Consider the following 22748-nt stretch of genomic DNA (forward strand, 5'->3'; position numbering starts at 1 on the left):
CAGGGATAGACGCAGATCTGGAACTTTGTGTTCGCAGGTGCAACACGTGTGCTCAGCTGGGCCATGCACCCAGGGAAGCCCTCATTAGCCCCTGGCCATGGCCCGCCAAGCCTTGGTCACGCATCCATGTGAACTGTGCAGGTCCTTTCATGGGGAAAATGTTTTTGGTTGTAGTAGACGCCTACTCCAAATGGATCGAGTGTGACATTTTAAATTCAAGCACATCCTCTGCCACGGTAGAAAGTCTACGGGCAATGTTCGCCACCCACGGTCTACCGGACATCTTGGTCAGCGACAATGGTCCGTGCTTCACAAGCACTGAATTCCAGGACTTCATGGCAGGCAATGGAATTAACCATGTCAGAACGGCACCGTTCAAGCCGGCCTCAAACGGCCAGGCAGAACGAGCAGTGCAGATAATCAAACAGGGGATGCTCAGAATCCAAGGGGGTTCCCTACAAACCCACTTATCACGCCTCCTGTTGGCCTACAGATCCCGACCACACTCGCTCACAGGGGTTCCACCTGCAGAGCTACCAATGAAAAGGATGCTCAAAACCCGGTTATCCCTTATACACCCCACCATGAAAGAAATTGTCGAGAGCAGGCGCCAGTCACAATATGACTACCATGACAGGAATGCGAGGGCGCGATGTATTGATGTAAATGACCCTGTTTTTGTCCTCAACTACGCTGCAGGGCCCAAATGGCTCGCAGGCACTGTGATTGCCAAAGAGGGAAATAGGATTCTGGTAGTTAAACTTACCAATGGACAAATCTGCCGCAAACATGTGGATCAAACAAAAAGGAGGTTCAGCAACCCCATAGAAGAAGCAGAGGAAGAACACGATATAGAGTTCACTCCACCACAGGTGACCGAACACCAGAACCAAAGGGAGGAGAGCCCAGTCACTGTGGGCAGTCCAGACAGGCCTGAGGCACTGCAAACAGCAGACACTCAGGCCAGCGCCCAACAACCGGAGCCCCAACTCAGGCGCTCTACAAGGGAGCGTAAACCACCAGAGAGACTCAACCTGTGATCCCAATAAGACTGTGTGGGGGTTGGTGATGTCATGTATTCAACCAGCATTGTAACCCATGTATAATCTGACCTAAGTTGTACACTGTGAGAACAATGACCACTAGGTGGGAGACACTCCTAACCTGGACCTTCAGGTATAAAAGGGGAAGCTCCACCCACTTCCAGCACCTGAGTGCTATGAAATAAAGGACAGGTCACAGACTGACTTTCTCTCAACCATGGGCCTCGTGTGCATTTATACTGTGTAGTAAGGACATATTACTGCCAAATAGGGAGAGAATCCACCCACTATATTAAAAGAAAGCACCTTTCACGATCTCAGGATGTACCAAATACTTTACAGCCAACCCAGGACACCAAGTACAACTTCTCCTGCTCTTCTTCAAAATATTGGCCATGGGATCTTTTACGTCCACCTAAGGGGACAGGCGGGGCCTCGGTTTAACATCTCATCCGAAAGACGGCACCTCCGACAGTGCAGCGCTCCCTCAGTACTGTCCCTCCGACAGTGCAGCGCTCCCTCAGTACTGCCCCTCCGACAGTGCAGCGCTCCCTCAGTACTGCCCCTCCGACAGTGCAGCACTCCCTCAGTACTGCCCCTCCGACAGTGCAGCACTCCCTCAGCACTGCCCCTCTGACAGTGTGGCGCTCCCTCAGTACTGCCCCTCCGTCAGTGCGGTGCTCCCTCAGCACTGCCCCTCCGACAGTGCAGCACTCCCTCAGTACTGACCCTCTGACAGTGCGGCGTTCCTTCAGTACTGCCCCTCTGACAGTGCAGCGTTCCCTCAGTACTGCCCCTCCGACAGCGCAGGACTCCCTCAGTACTGCCCCTCCGACAGTGCAGCACTCCCTCAGTACTGCCCCTCTGACAGTGCGGCGTTCCCTCAGTACTGCCCCTCTGACAGTGCAGGACTCCCTCAGTACTGCCCCTCCGAAAGTGCAGCATTCCCTCAGTACTGCACTGGGAGTGTCAGCCTGAATAATGTGCTGATGCCCCTGGAGTGGGACTCAAACCTACGACCTTCTGACTCAGAGGCGTGAGTGTCCACCACTGAGCCTCAGCTGACATAGAGCTGTTGAACAAACATTCCTTGGTTAATGCTATCCGGTGTCTCCCTTTCCCCAACAGGCCTTTATCGTGGGAGTACTTGTGCTGCTGGCTGAGAGAGACCACATCTCACGATCTCTGGTAATTATCAACAGACGTTCAATGCGATCTTTCCGACCTTCACTCTGTATTATTGGGAACAGTTCCCACGCAATGTTTCCAGAGCGCAGAGATCTGGGAGGTTGGCAGGGCTGGAGGGGGTCTCAGAGAGACAGGGAGGGGACGAGTCTGTGGCTGCACTGACCAGGGGACATCAAGAGCCAGCACAGGCACCATGGGCCGATTGGCCTCCTTCTGTGCTGTCAGATTCTATGAGAGTGAAGTACCTCAGTCAATACAGCGGGCCCGTGCAAAACCCCAGGTAGACTGAGAAACTCATACGCGGACCTTGGCGGAGACGCTGCAATTGTTCTCAATACCCGAGGGGAAGAAATCCAACTAAGGCTCCCAATCTTGATGGATGTCCAGTGACCAAAGGTGAGCAAGTGACTGGGAACTGGTCGTCAGGCTGTCAGTTCTGTTCCAGAACTTCCACATTCCCACAGAGGTCCTGTCACACGCATCGCAAGTCATTCGGGTAGAATAGAGGGAGCTTTACTCTGTATCTAACCCGTGCTGTACCTGCCCTGGGAGTGTTTGATGGGACAGAGCAGAGGGAGCTTTAGAACATAAGAACATAAGAATTAGGAACAGGAGTAGGCCATCGAGCCCCTCGAGCCTGCTCCGCCATTCAACAAGATCATGGCTGATCTGGCCGTGGACTCAGCTCCACTTACCCGCCCTCTCCCCGTAACCCTTAATTCCCTTATTGGTTAAAAATCTATCTATCTGTGACTTGAATACATTCAATGAGCTAGCCTCAAATGCTTCCCTGGGCAGAGAATTCCACAGATTCACAACCCTCTGGGAGAAGAAATTCCTTCTCAACTCGGTTTTAAATTGGCCCCCCCCGTATTTTGAGGCTGTGTCCCCTAGTTCTAGTCTCCCCGACCAGTGGAAACAACCTCTCTGCCTCTATCTTGTTTATCCCTTTCATTATTTTAAATGTTTCTATAAGGTCACCCCTCATCCTTCTGAACTCCAACGAGTAAAGACCCAGTCTACTCAATCTATCATCATAAGGTAACCCCCTCATCTCCGGAATCAGCCTAGTGAATCGTCTCTGTACCCCCTCCAAAGCTAGTATATCCTTCCTTAAGTAAGATGACCAAAACTGCACGCAGTACTCCAGGTGCGACCTCACCAATACCCTGTACAGTTGCAGCAGGACCTCCCTGCTTTTGTACTCCATCCCTCTCGCAATGAAGGCCAACATTACATTCGCCTTCCTGATTACCTGCTGCACCTGCAAACTAACTTTTTGGGATTCATGCACAAGGACCCCCAGGTCCCTCTGCACCGCAGCATGTTGTAATTTCTCCCCATTCAAATAATATTCCCTTTTACTGTTTTTCTTTCCAAGGTGGATGACCTCACACTTTCTGACATTGTATTCCATTTGCCAAACCTTAGCCCATTCGCTTAACCTATCTAAATCTCTTTGCAGCCTCTCTGTGTCCTCTACACAACCTGCTTTCCCACTAATCTTTGTGTCATCTGCAAATTTTGTTACACTACACTCTGTCCCCTCTTCCAGGTCATCTATGTATATTGTAAACAGTTGTGGTCCCAGCACCGATCCCTGTGGCACACCACTAACCATCGATTTCCAACCCGAAAAGGACCCATTTATCCCGACTCTCTGCTTTCTGTTAGCCAGCCAATTCTCGATCCATGCTAATACATTTCCTCTGACTCCGCGTACCTTTATCTTTTGCAGTAACCTTTTGTGTGGCACCTTATCAAATGCCTTTTGGAAATCTAAATATACCACATCCATCGGTACACCTCTATCCACCATGCTCGTTATATCCTCAAAGAATTCCAGTAAATTAGTTAAACATGATTTCCCCTTCATGAATCCATGTTGCATCTGCTTGATTGCACTATTCCTATCTAGATGTCCCGCTATTTCTTCCTTAATGATAGCTTCAAGCATTTTCCCAACTACAGATGTTAAACTAACCCGTTAAACTCTGTATCTAACCCGTGCTGTACCTGCCCTGGGAGTGTTTGAAGGGACAGTGTAGAGGGAGCTTTACTCTGTATCTAACCCCTGCTGTACCTGCCCTGGGAGTGTTTGATGGGACTGTAGAGGGAGCTTTACTCTGTATCTAACCCATGCTATACCTGCCCTGGGAGTGTTTGATGGGACAGTAGAGGGAGCTTTACTCTGTATCTAACCCATGCTATACCTGCCCTGGGAGTGTTTGATGGGACAGTGTAGAGGGAATTTTATTCTGTATCTAACCCATGTTGTATCTGCCCTGAGAATGTTTGATGGGACAGTAGAGGGAGCTTTACTCTGTATCTAACCCGTGCTGTACCTGCCCTGGGATTGGGGCAGTTTAGCTTGGAAAGGGGGAGGGGGGAGTGTGGTTGGGAAAGTGATAAAGGAGGTTAGGTGAGTGGGGGAGTGGGGGAAGTTACGCGGTCGGTGGTGTGTGGGTGGGTGGCTGGGTGGGTGGGTGTGTCGGTGGGTGGGTGGGTGTGTCGGTGGGTGGGTGGGTGGCTGGGTGGGTGGGTGTGTCGGTGGGTGGGTGGGTGTGTCGGTGGGTGGGTGTGTCGGTGGGTGGGTGGGTGGGTGGGTGGGTGGGTGTGTCGGTCGGTGGGTGGGTGGGTGGGTGGGTGGGTGTGTCGGTCGGTGGTGTGTGGGTGGGTGGGTGGGTGTGTCGGTCGGTGGTGTGTGGGTGGGTGGGTGGGTGTGTCGGTCGGTGGTGTGTAGGTGGGTGGGTGGGTGTGTCGGTCGGTGGGTGGGTGGCTGGGTGGCTGGGTGGGCCGCTGTGTGTGACGGATCTGTTCCCATTTCCCCCACAGCGCGGAGTCGGTTTCACCATCGCCATGGTGAACCTGGTCACCTCGCCCGTGCAGTTTGCCGTCGCGATGGCTGCCATCCTTATTGGTCCATTGTGCTACTACTCGTTGGCGGGAGTTTCTGGCCAGGGGTACCTGGGATACGTCGTGCAGTTCCCCTATCGATACGCCCTCCCCGCGGTCTGCACTGACCCGCTGCACTACGAGTATTACCACCTGGTGCTCCACATCGTCAGCCTGCTCCTCAGCCTCGCCATCTTCTCCGTCTCTCTCACCCTCTGCATCAGGCTCACACTGAGGTTCATCGCAACAGGAGCGCTGAGCGTACGTATCCTGCATTGCACTCCGTCCCCTCACATCCTTTCCCGTCCCTTCCTCTTTCTCGTCCCCCCCCTCCCTCTCTCTTGTCCCCTCCCATCCCCCTCTCGCGTTCCCTCCCTCTCTCCCCACTCTCCCCGTTTCCCCTCCCACCCCCGAGATCAATAGATTTTTTATTGGGCTTGGGTATTTTTATTTTCATTCACGAGATGTGGGCGTCACTGGGTAAGGCCGGCATTTATTGCCCATCCCTAATTGCCCTCGAGAAGGTGGTGGTGAGCCACCTTCTGGAATACAACTGAGTGTCTCACTGGGCCATTTCAGAGGGCAGTTAAGAGCCAACCACATCGCTGTGGGTCTGGAGTCACATATAGGCCAGACCGGGTAAAGACGGCAGATTTCCTTCCCTAAAGGGCAGTCGTGAACCAGTTGAGTTTTTACGACAACCCGATAGTTTCATGGTCACCATTACTGATACTAGCTTTTTATACCAGATTTAATTAATGGAATTTAAATTCCCCAGCTGCCATGGTGGGATTTGAAGTTGTGTCCCCAGATCATTAGTCCAGACCCTGGATTACTGGTTCAGCTATGCTGCTGTCATAGAAACATAGAAACATAGAAAATAGGTGCAGGAGTAGGCCATTCGGCCCTTCGACGGTGGGTGGGTCGCTGGGTGGGCCCGCTGTATGTGATGGACCTGCACCACCATTCAATAAGATCATGGCTGATCACTCCCTCAGTAACCCTTTCCTGCTTTCTCTCCATACCCCTTGATCCCTTTCGCCGTAAGGGCCATATCCAACGCCCACTTGAATATATCCAATGAACTGGCGTCAACAACTCTCTGCAGCAGGGAATTCCACAGGTTAACAACTCTCTGAGTGAAGAAGTTTCTCCTCATCTCAGTCCTAAATGGCTTACCTCTTATCCTTAAACTGTATGCCCCTGATTCTGGACTTCCCCATCAGTCCCATCAGAATCTTATACGTTTCTATGAGATCCCCTCTCATCATTCAAAACTCCAGTGAATAAAGGCCCAGTTGATCCAGTCTCTCCTCATATGACAGTCCAGCCATCCCTGGAATCAGTCTGGTGAACCTTCACTGCATTCCCTCAATAGCAAGAACGTCCTTCCTCAGATTCGGAGACCAAAACTGAACACAATATTCCAGGTGAGGCCTCACTAAGGCCCCTGTACAACTGCAGTAAGACCTCCCTGCTCCTATACTCAAATCCTCTAGCTATGAAGGCCAACATACCATTTGCCTTCTTCACCGCCTGCTGTACCTGTATGCCAACTTTCAATGACTGATGAACCATGACACCCAGGTCTCATTGCACCTGCCCTTTTCCTAATCTGCCGCCATTCAGATAATATTCTGCCTTCGTGTTTTTGCCCCCAAAATGGATAACCTCACATTTATCCACATTATACTGCATCTGCCATGCATTTACCCACTCACCTAACCTGTCCAAGTCACCCTGCAGCCTCTTAGCGACCTCCTCACAGCTCACACCGCCACCCAGCTTAGTGTCATCTGCAAACTTGGAGATATTACACTCAATTCCTTCATGAGCCATACCGGATGAAGGGTCTTGAAATGAAGGCGGGGAGATAGAGTCCAGATACAGACCAGCCATGATCTCATTGAATGGTGGAACAGGCTCGAGGGGCTGAATGGCCTTGTCCTGTTCCCAAGTCCTGAGGCCTTTATCCTCGAGGAGCCTGGAACTGGAGAGAGGTGGAGAGTTAAACGAGGGACTTGGAGTTTTGTTTTTGGAACGAGGCAGTCACCTCAGACAATGGCTTCAAAGGGAAATGGAAAGAATCACAAGACAGGGAACGCTTTTGAGATGAAGAGACGGGCAGGAATGGGAGAAGCAATGTAAGGTGAACACAAAGAGATCAGATCAAGTCAGCGCATTCACTCCAGACAGGTGGGCAGCGCAGTGTGTCCAGAGGAAATAGCAGCCGTTCAGTGAGTGTCAGGAGATGCGTTCAAAGGCTTCTTTCAATGGTTCATCCCATCCATTGAACAAGACCCTCCCGCCCCTCCCCGTCATAGCCCGTGGTATGCAGCATGGCACGGGAATCACACGGACACGGGGGGCTTTGCTTGCGATCGGGGCCGCAAGTCTGCCTTTGCTCGAGGATAGGATTGGACTGCGAGGCTCCTGTAGTTGAATAGCCCCATGCCACCCACTGGCAGTAAGTGGGTCGGTGGGTGAAGCAGCAGGAGGACACGCACCACCCCTCCTCCCCCCCACCCACAGCGAGGGGGCAGTGGCTTCAGCCGCCAAGGGCTCTCACAGCTCACAGATCACCCCAGCCACAATCGGAAAACTGCTGCCCAGCAAAAGAAGGAATGAGTTGTATTTACACGGCATCTTTCACAATGTCCCAAAGCGCTTTACAGCCAATGAAGTGCTTTTTTTTGAAGTGCGATCACTGTTGCAATGTGGGAAGCGCGGCAGCCAATTTACGCACAGCAAGCTCCCACAAACAACACTGGGACGATGACCGGATAATCTGTTTCAGTGATACCAAAAGCTAAATACTGCGGATGCTGAAATCTGGAAAATAAACAGAGAATGTGGAAACACTCAGCAGGTCAGGCAGCATCTGTGGAGAGAGAAACACAGTTAACGTCTCTGGCTTGCTGAGCTTTCGTCAGAACTGACAAAGGGTCATCGATCTTAATCTGTTTCAGTGATGTTGGTTGAGGAATAAATATTGTCCCAGGGCACTGGGGCGAACTCCCCTTGCTCTTCTTCGAAATAGTGGCCATGGGATCTTTTACACCAACCTGAGGGAGCAGACAGGGCCTCGGTTTAATGTCTCATCTGAAAAACGGCACTTCTGACAGTGCAGCGCTCCCTCAGTACTGCCCCTCCGACAGTGCAGCGCTCCCTCAGTACTGCCCCTCCGACAATGCGGCACTCCCTCAGTACTGCCCCTCCGACAGTGGCCGGCGCTCCCTCAGTACTGCCCCTCCGACAGTCCAGCACTCCCTCAGTACTGCCCCTCCGACAGTGTTGCACTCCCTCAGTACTGCCCCTCCGACAGTGTTGCGCTCCCTCAGTACCGCCCCTCCGACAGTCCAGCACTCCCTCAGTACTGCCCCTCCAACAGTGTTGCGCTCCCTCAGTACTGCCCCTCCGACAGTGTTGCGCTCCCTCAGTACCGCCCCTCCGACAGTCCAGCACTCCCTCAGTACTGCCCCTCCGACAGTGTTGCGCTCCCTCAGTACTGCCCCTCCGACAGTGTTGCGCTCCCTCAGTACTGCCCCTCCGACAGTGTTGCGCTCCCTCAGTACTGCCCCTCTGACAGTGCAGCACTCCCTCAGTACTGCCCCGCCGACAGTGCAGCACTCCCTCAGTACTGCCCCTCTGACAGTGCAGCACTCCTGCAGTACTGCCCCTCCGACAGTGCAGCACTCCCTCAGTACTGCCCCTCTGACAGTGCAGCACTCCTGCAGTACTGCCCTGGATGTGTTGACTGGGATTAAGGGAACAAGTGGACACATTTAGCAATTTTGCTAATTTTATTAGAATAGTTAAAGCCCCGGGAGTTAAAGGGGCAGTGGTTGAAACTGGCTAGGTAGTCTGGCTAATGTGCTCCTGACTCTGGAGTGGGGCTCAAAGCTCACGACCTTGTGATTGAGAGGTGAGAGAGCTGCCCACTGAGCCATGGTGGTTTGTCTCCGGCTCACTTGCAACCCTTGCAGTCGGGGTCACGGGGTCAGCAGTGAGGGGTAGCAGCCATAGCTGACACTCCCCTCACTTGCCCCGGACCCCTGAGAGTCACTGTAACACGCCGACTGTGACTGGTTAATCCCCCCATCATCATCATCATCATCACAGGCAGTCCCTCGAAATCGAGGAAGACTTGCTTCCACTCTAAAAGTGAGTTCTCAGGTGACTGAACAGTCCAATCCGGGAATTACAGTCTCTGTCACAGGTGGGACAGACAGTGGTTGAGGGAAAGGGCGGGTGGGACAGGTTTGCCGCATGCTCCTTCCGCTTCTACAAATGCTTTCTGCACGCTCTCGGCGACGAGACTCGAGGTGCTCGGCGCCCTCCCGGATGCACTTCCTCCACTTAGGGCGGTCTATGGCCAGGGACTCCCAGGTGTCGGTGGGGATGTTGCACTTTATCAGGGAGGCTTTGAGGGGGTCCTTGTAACGTTTCCTCTGCCCGCCTTTGGCTCGTTTGCCGTGTAGGAGTTCCGAGTCGAGCGCTTGCTTTGGGAGGCTTGTGTCGGGCCTGCGGACAATGCGGCCCCGCCCCAGCCCAGGGAACTGAAGCAGGGTCGTCGGGGTCAGCGGAGCTCAGTGCACAAACCCATCGGAGGAGGCAAATCCACTCAGTCCTTTCTCTCCCTCTCTACAGGGTCAGCGCTGGAGGTGGTGAGGTCTCCTGGGCCCTCCTGGGGCCCTCTCCCTTCCCCCCCACCGTGTGACTGGATGCTCAGCTGACACCGAGCTGCTGGAGGAATGCGACGGAACGCTGGATCTATTTAACCGTGAGGGAGGGGACTGGTCTCATTGTGTTCTGCCTCGCGCTCTCGCTGTGCCTGTACCCCGGGGAAGCGGGGTTGTGTTTGATCCACCGATGCTGTTTGATGCCACACTGCTGCACTGGGGCTGCCTGTCCATCCAGTTTGTCCTCCTGTCCCAGAATAAGCAGCCCGCCCATGTAAAATGGAGCTGAGGAAGAGTTTCTTGCCTCAGAGGGCCGTGAACCTGAGGATATTCTATTTCTTACGTGCTTATGTTACCCTGGGCCCCGTCCGCCCTCTCCCTGATGGACAAGATTGCGGATTTGCTTCCAGCTGCGACTCTTCTGCCCAGCACGGGTACAACAACAACAACAACCTGCATTTATATAGTGCCCTTACCGTAGTGAAACATCCCCCAGGGCGCTTCACAGGAGCGATTATCAAACTCAAATTTGACACCGAGCCACATATTCGGACCACCATCACGTCCTGCAGGTCCCGCGCAGAGGATAGTCGGCTGTTAAATAGTAAAACCGAACTGGTGGGGAATTTGCAATGGCCCGCGCAGTCCGTTAAACAGGCCCCGTGGGTCAAAACACAAATTAAAGGGATCATTGATTAGGGCAGGTGACCAGAAGCTTGGTAAAAGAGGTCGGTTTTAAGGAGCGTTTTAAAGGAAGAAAGAGAGTTTGCGAGGGGGAGAGGTTTAGGGAGGGAGTTCCAGAGCTTGGGGCCCAGGCAACAGAAGGCACGGCCGCCGATGGTGGAGCGAGGAAAATCGAGGGATGCTCAAGAGGCCAGAATTGGAGGAGCGCAGAGATCGCGGAAGATTGTAGGAGATGGTTACAGAGATAGGGAGGGGCAAGGCCATGGAGAGATGTGAAAGCAAGGATGAGAATTTTAAAATCGAGGTGTTGTCGGAGTGGGTGCTGATGTAGGTCAGTGAGCACAGGGGGCGAAGGGTCAATGGGACTGGGTGTGAGTTAGGACACGGAGCAGTGAGCACAGCGGGTGAAGGGTGAACGGGACTGGGTGTAAGTTAGGACACGGGGCAGTGAGCACAGGGGGTGAAGGGTCAATAGGACTGGGTGTGAGTTAGGACACGGTCAGTGAGCACAGGGGGTGAAGGGTCAATAGGACTGGGTGTGAGTTAGGACACGGTCAGTGAGCACAGGGGGTGAAGGGTGAACGGGACTGGGTGTGAGTTAGGACACGGGGCAGCAAGCACAGAGGGTGATGGGTGAATAGGACTGGGTGTGAGTTAGGACACGGGGCAGTGAGCACAGGGGGTGAAGGGTCAATGGGACTGGGTGTGAGTTAGGACATGGTCAGTGAGCACAGGGGGTGAAGGGTCAATAGGACTGGGTGTGAGTTAGGACACGGGTCAGTGAGCACAGGGGGTGAAGGGTCAATGGGACTGGGTGTGAGTTAGGACACGGGGCAGTGAGCACAGGGGATGTTGGGTGAACGGGACTGGGTGTGAGTTAGGACACGGGCAGTGCGCACAGGGGGTGATGGGTGAATAGGACTGGGTGTGAGTTAGGACACGGTCAGTGAGCACAGGGGGTGAAGGGTGAACGGGACTGGGTGTGAGTTAGGACACGGGGCAGTGAGCACAGGGGGTGAAGGGTCAATGGGACTTGGTGTGAGTTAGGACACGGTCAGTGAGCACAGGGGGTGAAGGGTCAATAGGACTGGGTGTGAGTTAGGACACGGGTCAGTGAGCACAGGGGGTGAAGGGTCAATGGGACTGGGTGTGAGTTAGGACACGGTCAGTGAGCACAGGGGGTGAAGGGTGAACGGGACTGGGTGTGAGTTAGGACACGGGGCAGTGAGCACAGGGGGTGAAGGGTCAATGGGACTGGGTGTGAGTTAGGACACGGAGCAGTGAGCACAGGAGGTGAAGGGTCAATAGGACTGGGTGTGAGTTAGGACACGGAGCAGCGAGCACAGGGGGTGAAGGGTCAATAGGACTGGGTGTGAGTTAAGACACGGTCAGTGAGCACAGGGGGTGAAGGGTCAATCGGACTGGGTGTGAGTTAGGACACGGGGCAGTGAGCACAGGGGGTGAAGGGTGAACGGGACTGGGTGTGAGTTAGGACACGGGGCAGTGAGCACAGGGGGTGAAGGGTCAATGGGACTGGGTGTGAGTTAGGACACGGAGCAGTGAGCACAGGAGGTGAAGGGTCAATAGGACTGGGTGTGAGTTAGGACACGGAGCAGCGAGCACAGGGGGTGAAGGGTCAATAGGACTGGGTGTGAGTTAAGACACGGTCAGTGAGCACAGGGGGTGAAGGGTCAATCGGACTGGGTGTGAGTTAGGACACGGGGCAGTGAGCACAGGGGGTGAAGGGTGAACGGGACTGGGTGTGAGTTAGGACACGGGGCAGTGAGCACAGGGGGTGAAGGGTCAATAGGACTGGGTGTGAGTTAGGACACGGGGCAGTGAGCACAGGGGGTGAAGGGTCAATGGGACTGGGTGTGAGTTAGGACACGGGGCAGTGAGCACAGGGGGTGAAGGGTGAACGGGACTGGGTGTGAGTTAGGACACGGGGCAGTGAGCACAGGGGGTGAAGGGTCAATAGGACTGGGTGTGAGTTAGGACACGGGGCAGTGAGCACAGGGGGTGAAGGGTGAATAGGACTTGTTGTGAGTTAGGACACAGGGCAGCGAGCACAGGGGGTGATGGGTGAGCGGGACTCGGTGCGAGTTAGGACACAGGACAGCAGAGTTTTGGAGGAGCTCACGTTTATGGGGGTGGAAGGTGTCGCTTTGGTGATTTAGGATGTGGGAAAGTTCTTTCTTCTTATTGGCTTGCAGAGCAGCCTGGGAAAAACCAGCAATAAAAATATGGCCAATCAAAAATAGGCTGCGTATATTTGTACTAACTGAAAGGCATCCGTTTCTCTGATTGGCTCTCCATTATCACATGACCTATTGCCGATTGGTCCCCTCTGGAGGATAAGCCACACCCTGAAGTTCCTCTAGAATGTGTAACTGGAACCGCCCAGCCCAAGTTCTGAGTGACTTTCCAATTTGTAATTCGATCCATTTTGACTTCAGAAGCCACAGAGGATAGATCTCCCCAAAAGCCACCAAGTTCCAGCCAAAGTCCCTTATCCCAGCGCAAGTGCAAGACCTTACCCCGTACCCCCATAGATGGGGCATCATGTGCAGATTGTTAACAGGTTTATTGGGTATGAAGTGAATAGTGACAGACTCCCCAGTCTCTCTCTCTCCCCCCAAGCTCTCTCTTTCCCCCCCCCCCCAAACAGGCTTTGTTTCTCCCCCCCAGCGGGCAACGTGGTGACGGGTTCGGTTCCGACGCATGCGCAGGAGCGCAAGTTGGGACAAATAGTCACTCCGCTCAGGGGGATTGTACCATGCAGTACCTCCATCCTCCAGCCGGTGGTGCTGCTGAGCGCAATGTCTCTTTGTAGGCAAGGCCGCCACCCGCAGCCCGTTTCTGGTACTGCAGGTGTTGGGGGAAACTTTCACCAAAGAAATTTGGGGGGGGAGAAATTGAGCAGTTTTGCGCCTCCGGTTAGCGCCGCCGGGAAGCGCTAACGGGGCACACATGAGTTTGTGACCAAGCGCGGCACTGCTAATGACTCCTGCGAAATTGGCAGTGGGTTTAGCGGCACGCTACGGCGTTACGCCCCGATCTCCAGTGCCCGGAGATCGTGACGTCATCGCCGCGCACATCGCCCCGTTATCGCCCCTAAATTGGCCGCCTGAAGCTGCGCCGGGCGATGATAGCGACAGCTTCAGGAGGCCGGCCGCTACCGGTGGCGATGGTTAAAGGGGGAGGCGGCCGGATGCTGAAACAAGAACCGCGAGGTCACGGCCACGATCGCTCGGCTCGGTGCTTTGCTGATGGCGCGGCTCCCCCCCCCCAGCCCCCTGGCTCCCCGCGGCCCGTTGGCAGAGTCAGCAGCGTGAGCCCTTGCCTTTAAGTGAGGGGAGGGTCCAGCATGAAGCACTGCCAAGGCGTGAGCTCCGTCTGGCGACCCAGGAAGCCGGGGAGCGCTACGCCCCACTTCGCTCCGGAGGCGGGAACCCGAATTTATCACGGGGCGGGACTCCTGCACCTGCTGCAATGTTTTGCATCCCTTCCCCTCCCCCCGGATGTTACCGCCCTCAAACAGGCCGACAACGAATTTCTAGGCCACTGGGATACAATTGGCAACTTGCCGCTCGGGCAGGAAATCGATTTGAGGAAAATTGGGCCATTTCTATAATGGGCACTCGATCCCCAAGTAGGAAACCTGCTCCGTTGCATCTACACAGTGTCTTCTCACAGCCTCAGGCCGTCACAAGGAGCTTCACATTTTCCTATTCATTCCTGGGATGTGGGCATCGCTGGCTTTTTTTTTCCTGGCATTTATTTTTTATTTTTTTTTTATTTTTTTTTATATATATTCGTAGCCAATCGTTCCAATTCTTTGTCAAATCACAAACGCCAGAGGTCACCTTGCACATGCCAAGGATCACTCTGCGCCAATGCTCTTAGCCAAAAGGCCTAGAGCCACTGCACCGTTCCTGGAAGTACTGCAATACCAGGTTCGTGCCATGGAGGTGGATGGGTCAGGTCCCCCACACACCTCCGTGGAGGTGGATGGGTCAACCCACATTTATTGCCCATCCCCAATTGCCCCTTGAGAAGGTGGTGGTGAGCTGTCGCCTTGAACCGCTGCAGTCCGTGTGGTGAAGGTGCTCCCACAGTGCTGTTAGGGAGGGAGTTCCAGGATTTTTGACCCAGTCAGGCCCTCACACACAGGACATCAGTTAAACAAACGGTTCATGTATTTTTTGGTGGTGTGTAGTTGAGGGGCAGGGGGGGGAATTGTGACAAAGTTTGCCAACAGATATTTTATGCCCATCTGAATGAGCAGGTGAGGCCTCAGCTTAGGGTTTCTACATAGAATTACATCGAGTCTGCAGCACAGAAACAGGCCATTGGGCCCATCAGGTCCGTGCCGGGTCTTTATGCTCCACACGAGCCTCCTCCCATCCATATCCTTCTATTCCTCTCTCCCTCAGGTGTTTATCTAACTTCCTCTTAAATGCATCTGTTATTCGCCTCAACCACTCCCTGCGGTAGCAAGTTCCACATTCTCACCACTCTCTGGGTGAAGAAGTTTCTCCTGAATTCCTTATTGGATTAATTCGTCACTATCCCATATTTATGGCCCCTAGTTCTGGTGCCCCCCCCCCCACAAGTGGGAACATCTTCTCTACATCTACCCTACCAAACCCCTCCGTAATAGAGACCTCCATCAGGTCACCCCTCAGCCTTCTCTTTTCTAGAGAAAAGAAAGACAGACTTGGATTTATATAGCGCCTTTCACGACCACCGGACGTCTCAAAGCGCTGTTACAGCCAATGAAGTACTTTTTAAGTGTAGTCACTGTTGCAATGTGGGAAACACAGCAGCCAATTTGCGCACAGCAAGCTCCCATACACAGCAATGTGACAATGACCAGACAATCTGTTTCATTATGTTGATTGAGGGATAAATATTGGGCAGGACACCGGGGAGAACTCCCTGCTCTTCATCGAAATAGTGCTGGGATCTTTGACGTCGACCTGAGAGAGCAGACGGGGCCTCGGTTTAACGTCTCATCCAAAAGACGGCACCTCCGACAGTGCAGCTCTCCCTCAGCACTGCACTGGGAGTGTCAGCCCAGACACTCAGCCTGTTCAGTATTTCCTGATGGTTAGAACTATTTTGTGTAAAACGATAAATCAAGTGCCCCCTTATTACAGGGGCACTGGAACCGACAAATTAAACAATAAAACGTTTTGTAACTTTAAACAGTCAAATGAAAATGTGGTCGCCAGGGGTGATGATGCACTCCAGTCCCTCTGGTGCCCACCTCTCGCAGAAGGCCACGAGCGTACCTCAACAGCTCTACAACTATTTTGGTAGAACCTAAATCAAGTGCCCCCTGATTAAAGGGGGGCACTAAAACCGACAAAATAAACCAATTAAACTTTTGCCGTTAATGGATCAAATTAAAATTTGGTTGCCGGGGGTGATGATGCACTCCAGTCCCTCCGGCGCCCACCTCTCGCGGAGGGCCGTGAGCGTACCGGTGGACACCGCGTGCTCCATCTCCAGGGACACCCTGGCTCGGATGTAACCGCGGAAGAGAGGCAGGCAGACGGGCTGAACGACCCCCATGCCCAGGAGCAGTCCTACAAGGAGGCCTTCCGACCTGCCCGCTCCCTTCCGCACAGGGTGCCCAAAGTTTCAACCTCTCAGTTCTGGGGTCATCCCTGTGATTCCATTTTTGTTGCACCTTCTCCAGTGCCTCGGTATATCGCTGTGTGATCTGCAGAGCTGCGGTTCCCGACAATGCTGCCCTGGTGTGGGTATTGGACCCACGACTGGGTCACAGAGCACCTGAGAAAGTTACCGCCCATCCTGGGCTACCCTCAATTAGTGTCGCCAACTCAGGCTGCCTGTATTCCTGGATGCTCCAACTCCCGAACTCCCACACAGTAAAATCGACTGGTTCCCTCACCTGCAATATTTTATTTTAACTAATAAATGAATGTGTTCAAAGAAACTGCACAACATTTTAATATTTCTCCCGGGTTTTGCATGCACCAGTGCGCTGGAGGTTAATCTTCGATTCCTGGAGACTCCAGGCCAATCCTGAAGAGTTGGCAACCCCTACTCTCATCTGACAACGGCTTCAAAAGTGACAGTGAATGTAAACTTTTTGAAATACAACAATAAAACTTTGCAAAATTTAGTTCCCAAAACTATTCCAGGTTTGTTTAGTCAAAACAATGAAGTGAACTGGCGATCATGACCATTGGAGGTTGTAGGAACAGGAGGAGGCCATTCAGCCCCTCGAGCCTGTTACACAGGAACAGGAGGAGGCCATTCAGCCCCTTGAGCCTGTTACACAGGAACAGGAGGAGGCCATTCAGCCCCTTGAGCCTGTTACACAGGAACAGGAGGAGGCCATTCAGCCCCTCGAGCCTGTTACACAGGAACAGGAGGAGGCCATTCAGCCCTCGGACTGTTACACAGGAACAGGAGGAAGCCATTCAGCCCCTCGAGACTGTTACACAGGAACAGGAGGAGGCCATTCAGTCCCTTGAGACTGTTACACAGGAACAGGAGGAAGCCATTCAGCCCCTCGAGCCTGTTACACAGGAACAGGAGGAGGCCATTCAGCCCCTCGAGACAGTTACACAGGAACAGGAGGAGGCCATTCAGCCCCTCGAGACTGTTACACAGGAACAGGAGGAGGCCATTCAGCCCCTCGAGACTGTTACACAGGAACAGGAGGAGGCCATTCAGTCCCTTGAGGCTGTTACACAGAAACAGGAGGAGGCCATTCAGCCCCTGGAGACTGTTACACGGGAACAGCAGGAGGCCATTCAGCCCCTCGAGACTGTTATACAGGGACAGGAGGAGGCCATTCAGCCCCTCGAGACTGTTACACAGGAACAGGAGGAGGCCATTCAGCCCCTCGAGCCTGTTACACAGGAACAGGTGGAGGCCATTCATCCCCTCGAGCCTGTTACACAGGAACAGGAGGAGGCCATTCAGCCCCTTGAACCTGTTACACAGGAACAGGAGGAGGCCATTCAGCCCCTCGAGACTTTTACACAGGAATAGGAGGAGGCCATTCAGCCCCTCGAGCCTGCTCTGCCATTCAATCAGATCGTGGCTGATCTGGATCTCAATTCCATTTACCCTTTGCTCCGTATCCCTCGATACCCTTAGCCAATGAAAATCTATCGATCTCAGTCTTGAAAGCTCCAAATGACTCCCAGTCTCAACAGCCTTCTTGGGGCAATGAGTTCCAGATTCCCACTGCTCTTTTTGTGTAGAAGTGTTTCCCGACATCACCGCTGAACGGCCTGGCTCTAATTTTAAGATCATTCCCCCTGTGTTCTTGACTCCCCCCCACCAGAGGAAATAGATTCTCTCTCGATCGAATCCCTTTATCAATTTAAACATTATGATTTGTCGCTCACCCCAACGTGCTGAACTCCAGGGAATTCCAGCCCAGTCTGTGCAACCTGTCCTCGTGTATTGAACCCACTGGAGACTCCCGAGCCCAGCCTCCACTGGGAGCTCCCTTCTGGGGCCTTGTGAGAAGTGGAGTCTCTGCCTGGCCCTTACAGTCAATGGCATGGTGGGATCGAAGGCTCCTGTGACCCCTCGGTCTCGGAGTTCAGCGGCTCTGCTGTTGGTCGCGGCCTGTGGGGGAGGGGCAGGGAGATGTAGAAAGCCCAGCCCGTGATCGCTAACCCCGCACTCGATTGGACAAACGGCCTGTGGATTTCACAGGTGAGGACAGAGCCCGATCCCCGCTGTGATGCCGCACACAGTCGAATATCTGCCGAGAAAGAAAGGACTGGCGCCTTTCAGCTTTCATGACCTCAGACCAAAACGCTTCACACCCAATGAGGTACTTTTTCAAGTGTCGTCGCTGTTGTAATGTAGGAAATGCGGCAGCCAATCTGCACACTCCCATAAACAATAACTTGATAAGTGACCGGATAATCTGTTTTAGTGAAGTTGATTGAGGGATAAATATTGGCCCCAGGACACCATGGAGGAATCCCCTGCTCTTCTTCAAAATAGTCCCATGGCCACTATTGGAAGAAGAGCAGGGGAGCTCTCCCTGGTGTTGTGGGACCAATATTTATCCCTTCAACAACATCACAAAAACAGATTATCTGGTCATTATCACATTGCTGTTTGTGGGAGCTTGCTGTGCGCAAATTGGCTGCCACGTTTCCGATATTACAACAGCGACTACACTTGAAAAAGTGCTTCATTGGCTGTGAAGCGTTTTGGGACGTCCCGAGGTGGTGAAAGGCACTACATAAATGCACGTTCTTTCCTGCTTTAGTTATATTAATATTGGAGCTGAGGTCAGAACATCAATCCGACAACTTCATGGTCACTTTTACTGAGACCAGCTTTTTATTTCGGATTGCTTAAACTGGTTTCAAATTCTCAAACTGCCCTGGGGGATTTGAACTCACGTTAATGGATTATTAGCCCAGTAACAGAACCACAACACGACCAATTTGCTGACCACTGCCACAAAGATCAGAAATACATCTATCGACTGCTAATGCTGATCATATTGAATTATAGAACCATTCGGCCCATCGTGCCTGTGCCGGCTCTTTGAAAGAGTGATCCAATTAGTCCCATTGCCCCTGCTCCTTCCCCATAGCTCTGCAAATTTCTCCAAGTATTTATCCAACTCTCTTTTGAAAGTTACTATTGAATCTGCTCCCACCGCCCTTTCAGGCAGCGCGTTCCCAATCACAACAACTCGCTGAGTAAAAATTATTATTCCTCACTTTGCCTCGGGTTCAATAACATGTGTTGATATACCGGCCCTAGAAGGGGAGGTTGTCAATAACAAGCACCTCAACTACTGCAGCGCACCTAGGGCAATAGTAATAGTCACAATGTGGAACGCCTGAGGTGACCCTGCTGGGGGAGGGGCGAGGGGGTGGGGGAGGGAGAAGGTGAGGGGAAGGGAGGGGGAGGGATGAGGGGGGGGACGAGGGGGAGGGGGAGGGGGTGAGGGGGAGGGAGAGTGGGAGGGGGAGGAGCAAGGGACGAGGGAGAGGGGCGAGGGGGAGGTGCGAGGGGAAGGGGGAGGGGTGAGTATGAGGGAATGAGGGAGAGGGTGAGGTGGAGGAGCGAGGGACGAGGGGTGGGGTGAGGGGAAGGAGCGAGGGGTGAGTGTGAGAGGGTGAGGGAGAGGGTGAGGGGGAGGGGCGAGGGATGAGCGGGAGGGGTGAGGGGGAGGGTGCGAGGGGGATGGGTGAGGGGGAGGGAGAGGGGAGGGGTGAGGGGGAGGGTGCAAGGGGGATGGGTGAGGGGGAGGGAGAGGGGAGGGGTCAGGGGGAGGGTGCGAGGGAGGGGGCAGGGCGATTGTGAGGGGGTGTGGGTGAGGGAGGGGGAGGGGTGAGTGGGGGAGGAGGGGAGGAGGAGTGAGAGGGAGAGGGGAGGGGTGAGGGCGAGTGGGCGAAGGACAGGGGGAGGGGTGAAGGGGCGAGGTTGAGGGTGAGGGGAGGGATGAGAGTAATGGGTGAGGGGGAGGGGGATTGTTTGAGGAGGAAGGGGCGAGGGAGAGGGGGAGGGTTTGAAAGATTAGCGAGGGTGGGAGGAATTTCAAAAGCTTGCAGGCCGGAGGATCAAACTTGTGGGGTGGGAAGTGAGGAGTTTTGAGGACGCTGGTGGGAGGGAAGTGAGCTGTCAGACGGTGAAAGGAACACGGAGCAGGGGAGAGCTAGCAAAGAAACCCAGCGCGAGACAGAGGAATGATGAAGGAAGGACGAGGAATGGAAGGGCCCAGAGTGTCATGTTTGTAACTACAATGTAACACCACTGTATTACTGTAAACACTCAACTCAGATACACACCTTGACGACGAGGGGGGCGGTGAACTTGTGGGAGACACTCCTTACCTGATCACACAGGTATATAAAGGGAGGTCCCACGCAGGGTCATCACTTGGGGAGTCCTGTAATAAAGAGTTAAGGTCACAGAGTGGCCATGTCCCTGGAATGTGCCTCGTGTGGTTTCATGCTGCAGAGTAAGGACTTTTCACAGAGGACACTAACCGCTGCACAGGGCTGTGGAAAGAGTTGGGAGCGCGGCTGGAAGACTTTGCTTGAGAAGGGTTGGGGTCGGCAGGGTTGCTGCTGCATACTCTGGCAGACTTTCAAGCCCACAGTTTGGCTGCGCCAGATAGTGTTTGCTGAGGGACGCTTCCTGCAGCCTGTGTGTGTGCCAGCTGTCTCAGTATTATCACAAGATCCCATCGGAATCCAACACAGATTGATCATCCGTTATTGCAGATGGAACCGGAGACTCTGCCTTTCAGTCACCGGGGCTCGCTCCCCCTAATTTGTACAACAGTCTGTTGCTGGGCAGAAAACTCACAGCTAAATTGGTTAAAGAAAGTTGGCCAATAAGAGTGCTTGGCTACTGAGCTGTGACGGCACGTCAGAAATTCAAGGAGAAGATGGTTTCCGTACAGAATCTCCAGCTCACTGCTCCCACAATGTCTTGCCTTTTCCACACTCTCCCAGCTTCCCCACTCTCCCTATCCTGCGCTCTCACACTAACCCCCTCTCTCTCTGTCTCTCTCTCTCGCTCTCTCTCTCTATCCCGCTCTCTCTATCCCTTTCTCTTTCTCTCTATCCTCTCTCTCTCTCTCTCTTTCCCTCGCTCTAAGCCTCTGTCTGTCTCTCCCTTCCTCTCTCTTTCTCTCTATCCCTCTCTCTCTATCCCCATCCCTCTATCCCTCTCTCTTTCTCTATCCCTCTCTCTATCTCTCTCTCTTTCTCTCTCTCTTTCTCCCTCTATCTGTCTCCCTCTCTCTTTCTCTCTGTCCCTCTCTTTCCCACTCTACCTCTCTCTATCCCTCGCTCTTTCTATCTCTCCCTCTCTCTAAGTCTCCCACTCTCTCCCTATTCTTCTCTCTTTCTCCTTTTCTCTCTATACCCCTCTCTATCTCTATCCCTCTCTTTTTCTCTCTATCCCTCTCTCTGTCTCTCTTTCCCTCTCTCTATGTCTCCATCTCTCTGTCTCCCTCTATCCCCCTTTTTCTCTCTTTATCTCCCTCACTTTCTCTTTATGCCTCTATCCGCTCTCTCTCTCTATCTCTGTCTCTCTCTATCCCCCTCTCTTTCTCTATAGCCCTCTCTATGCCTCTCTCTGCCCTCCAACACTGCGGAGTGTGCCACACCAGTCCGTACCTGCACAGCAGGAGAGATTTCCAGCAGGGGTTTCCCAGGCTGGTGATCAGCAGGAGGAGAATCCAGCCAAGTCTGCCCCCCACTCCCCAACCTAGGGACGCAGTAGCCAATACTGCCCCAGTACAACCCCCAACCCCCCAAGATCTGTCCAGCGAAGTCCCGCACAGCCTGATGTGGGTGGGGAAGTGGGGGGGTGGGGGGGGAGGCAGGGGGGGGGCATTTTAAGGATGAGCGGGATTGGTGGGGCTGGGAAACGGTTTGGCCCCTCATCAGTGTGAGGTCGAGGAGATTTTAAATCCCGGGCCTCAACTCCATGATTGAAGCCAGCCTCCCAGCAGATTGCTACGAAGAGCCGTGTGGCCGGCGGACGGGAGCGGGGTTTGGGGTACTGGGAGGCCTCTGTAGGGGACCTGATCGACCAAGAGCCTCCCCCCCCCCCCCCCGCACCCCACCCCTGGTGTTGAGATGTCTTTGGGAAGCTGCTCGGATGTTTGATGGGGGGAAGAGGAAGCCCAGGTCGGGGCGGGGGGGTGGGGGGGAGTGGTGTCCAAGGGTTCCTGGTGGAGTTCGGACCAACACTCAGCACCCATAAGAAAGTGAGAGAAGTATCAGCTAACAGACCGCACTGTGCGCCTGTAGAGGTGACCAGGGTCTCTCCGCAAAGGCCAGGGCTTCAGATTGTAGTCAGGCCCTGAAGATGTGTCGGAGACCGATCATCAGATTCCTGGAAGATCCCGTAGGCTTTGGGCACTTGGTGCCTGAAGGTTCAAATTACAGTTGGCGGGGTCGGGGCCCCACCAACTGACCCAGTGACACTGACCCCACCAACTGACCCAGTGACACTGACCCCACCAACTGACCCAGTGACACTGACCCCACCAATTAACCCAGTGACACTGACCCCAGCAACTGACCCACTGACACTGACCCCACCAACTGACCCAGTGACACTGACCCCACCAACTGACCCAGTGACACTGACCCCACCAACTGACCCAGTGACACTGACCCCACCAACTGACCCAGTGACACTGACCCCACCAACTGACCCAGTGACACTGACCCCACCAACTGACCCAGTGACACTGACCCCACCA

The 22748-nt window shown here is 53.7% G+C and overlaps 1 protein-coding gene across 1 annotated transcript in view; it reads left to right on the plus strand.

The window, feature by feature from the left end:
• LOC139266282 (uncharacterized) overlaps positions 1 to 13687 on the plus strand; it is a 97340-nt gene extending 83653 nt beyond the window's left edge. The window contains exons 5-7 of the mRNA XM_070884109.1: positions 2172 to 2231; positions 5067 to 5391; positions 13515 to 13687. Coding sequence (XP_070740210.1) covers positions 2172 to 2231; positions 5067 to 5391; positions 13515 to 13687 — 558 coding nt within the window. The remainder of the gene's footprint in view (positions 1 to 2171; positions 2232 to 5066; positions 5392 to 13514) is intronic.
• Positions 13688 to 22748: the final 9061 nt, after the last annotated feature.

Source organism: Pristiophorus japonicus, chromosome 6 (assembly GCF_044704955.1).
Source record: "Pristiophorus japonicus isolate sPriJap1 chromosome 6, sPriJap1.hap1, whole genome shotgun sequence".
NCBI lineage: Eukaryota > Metazoa > Chordata > Chondrichthyes > Pristiophoridae > Pristiophorus > Pristiophorus japonicus.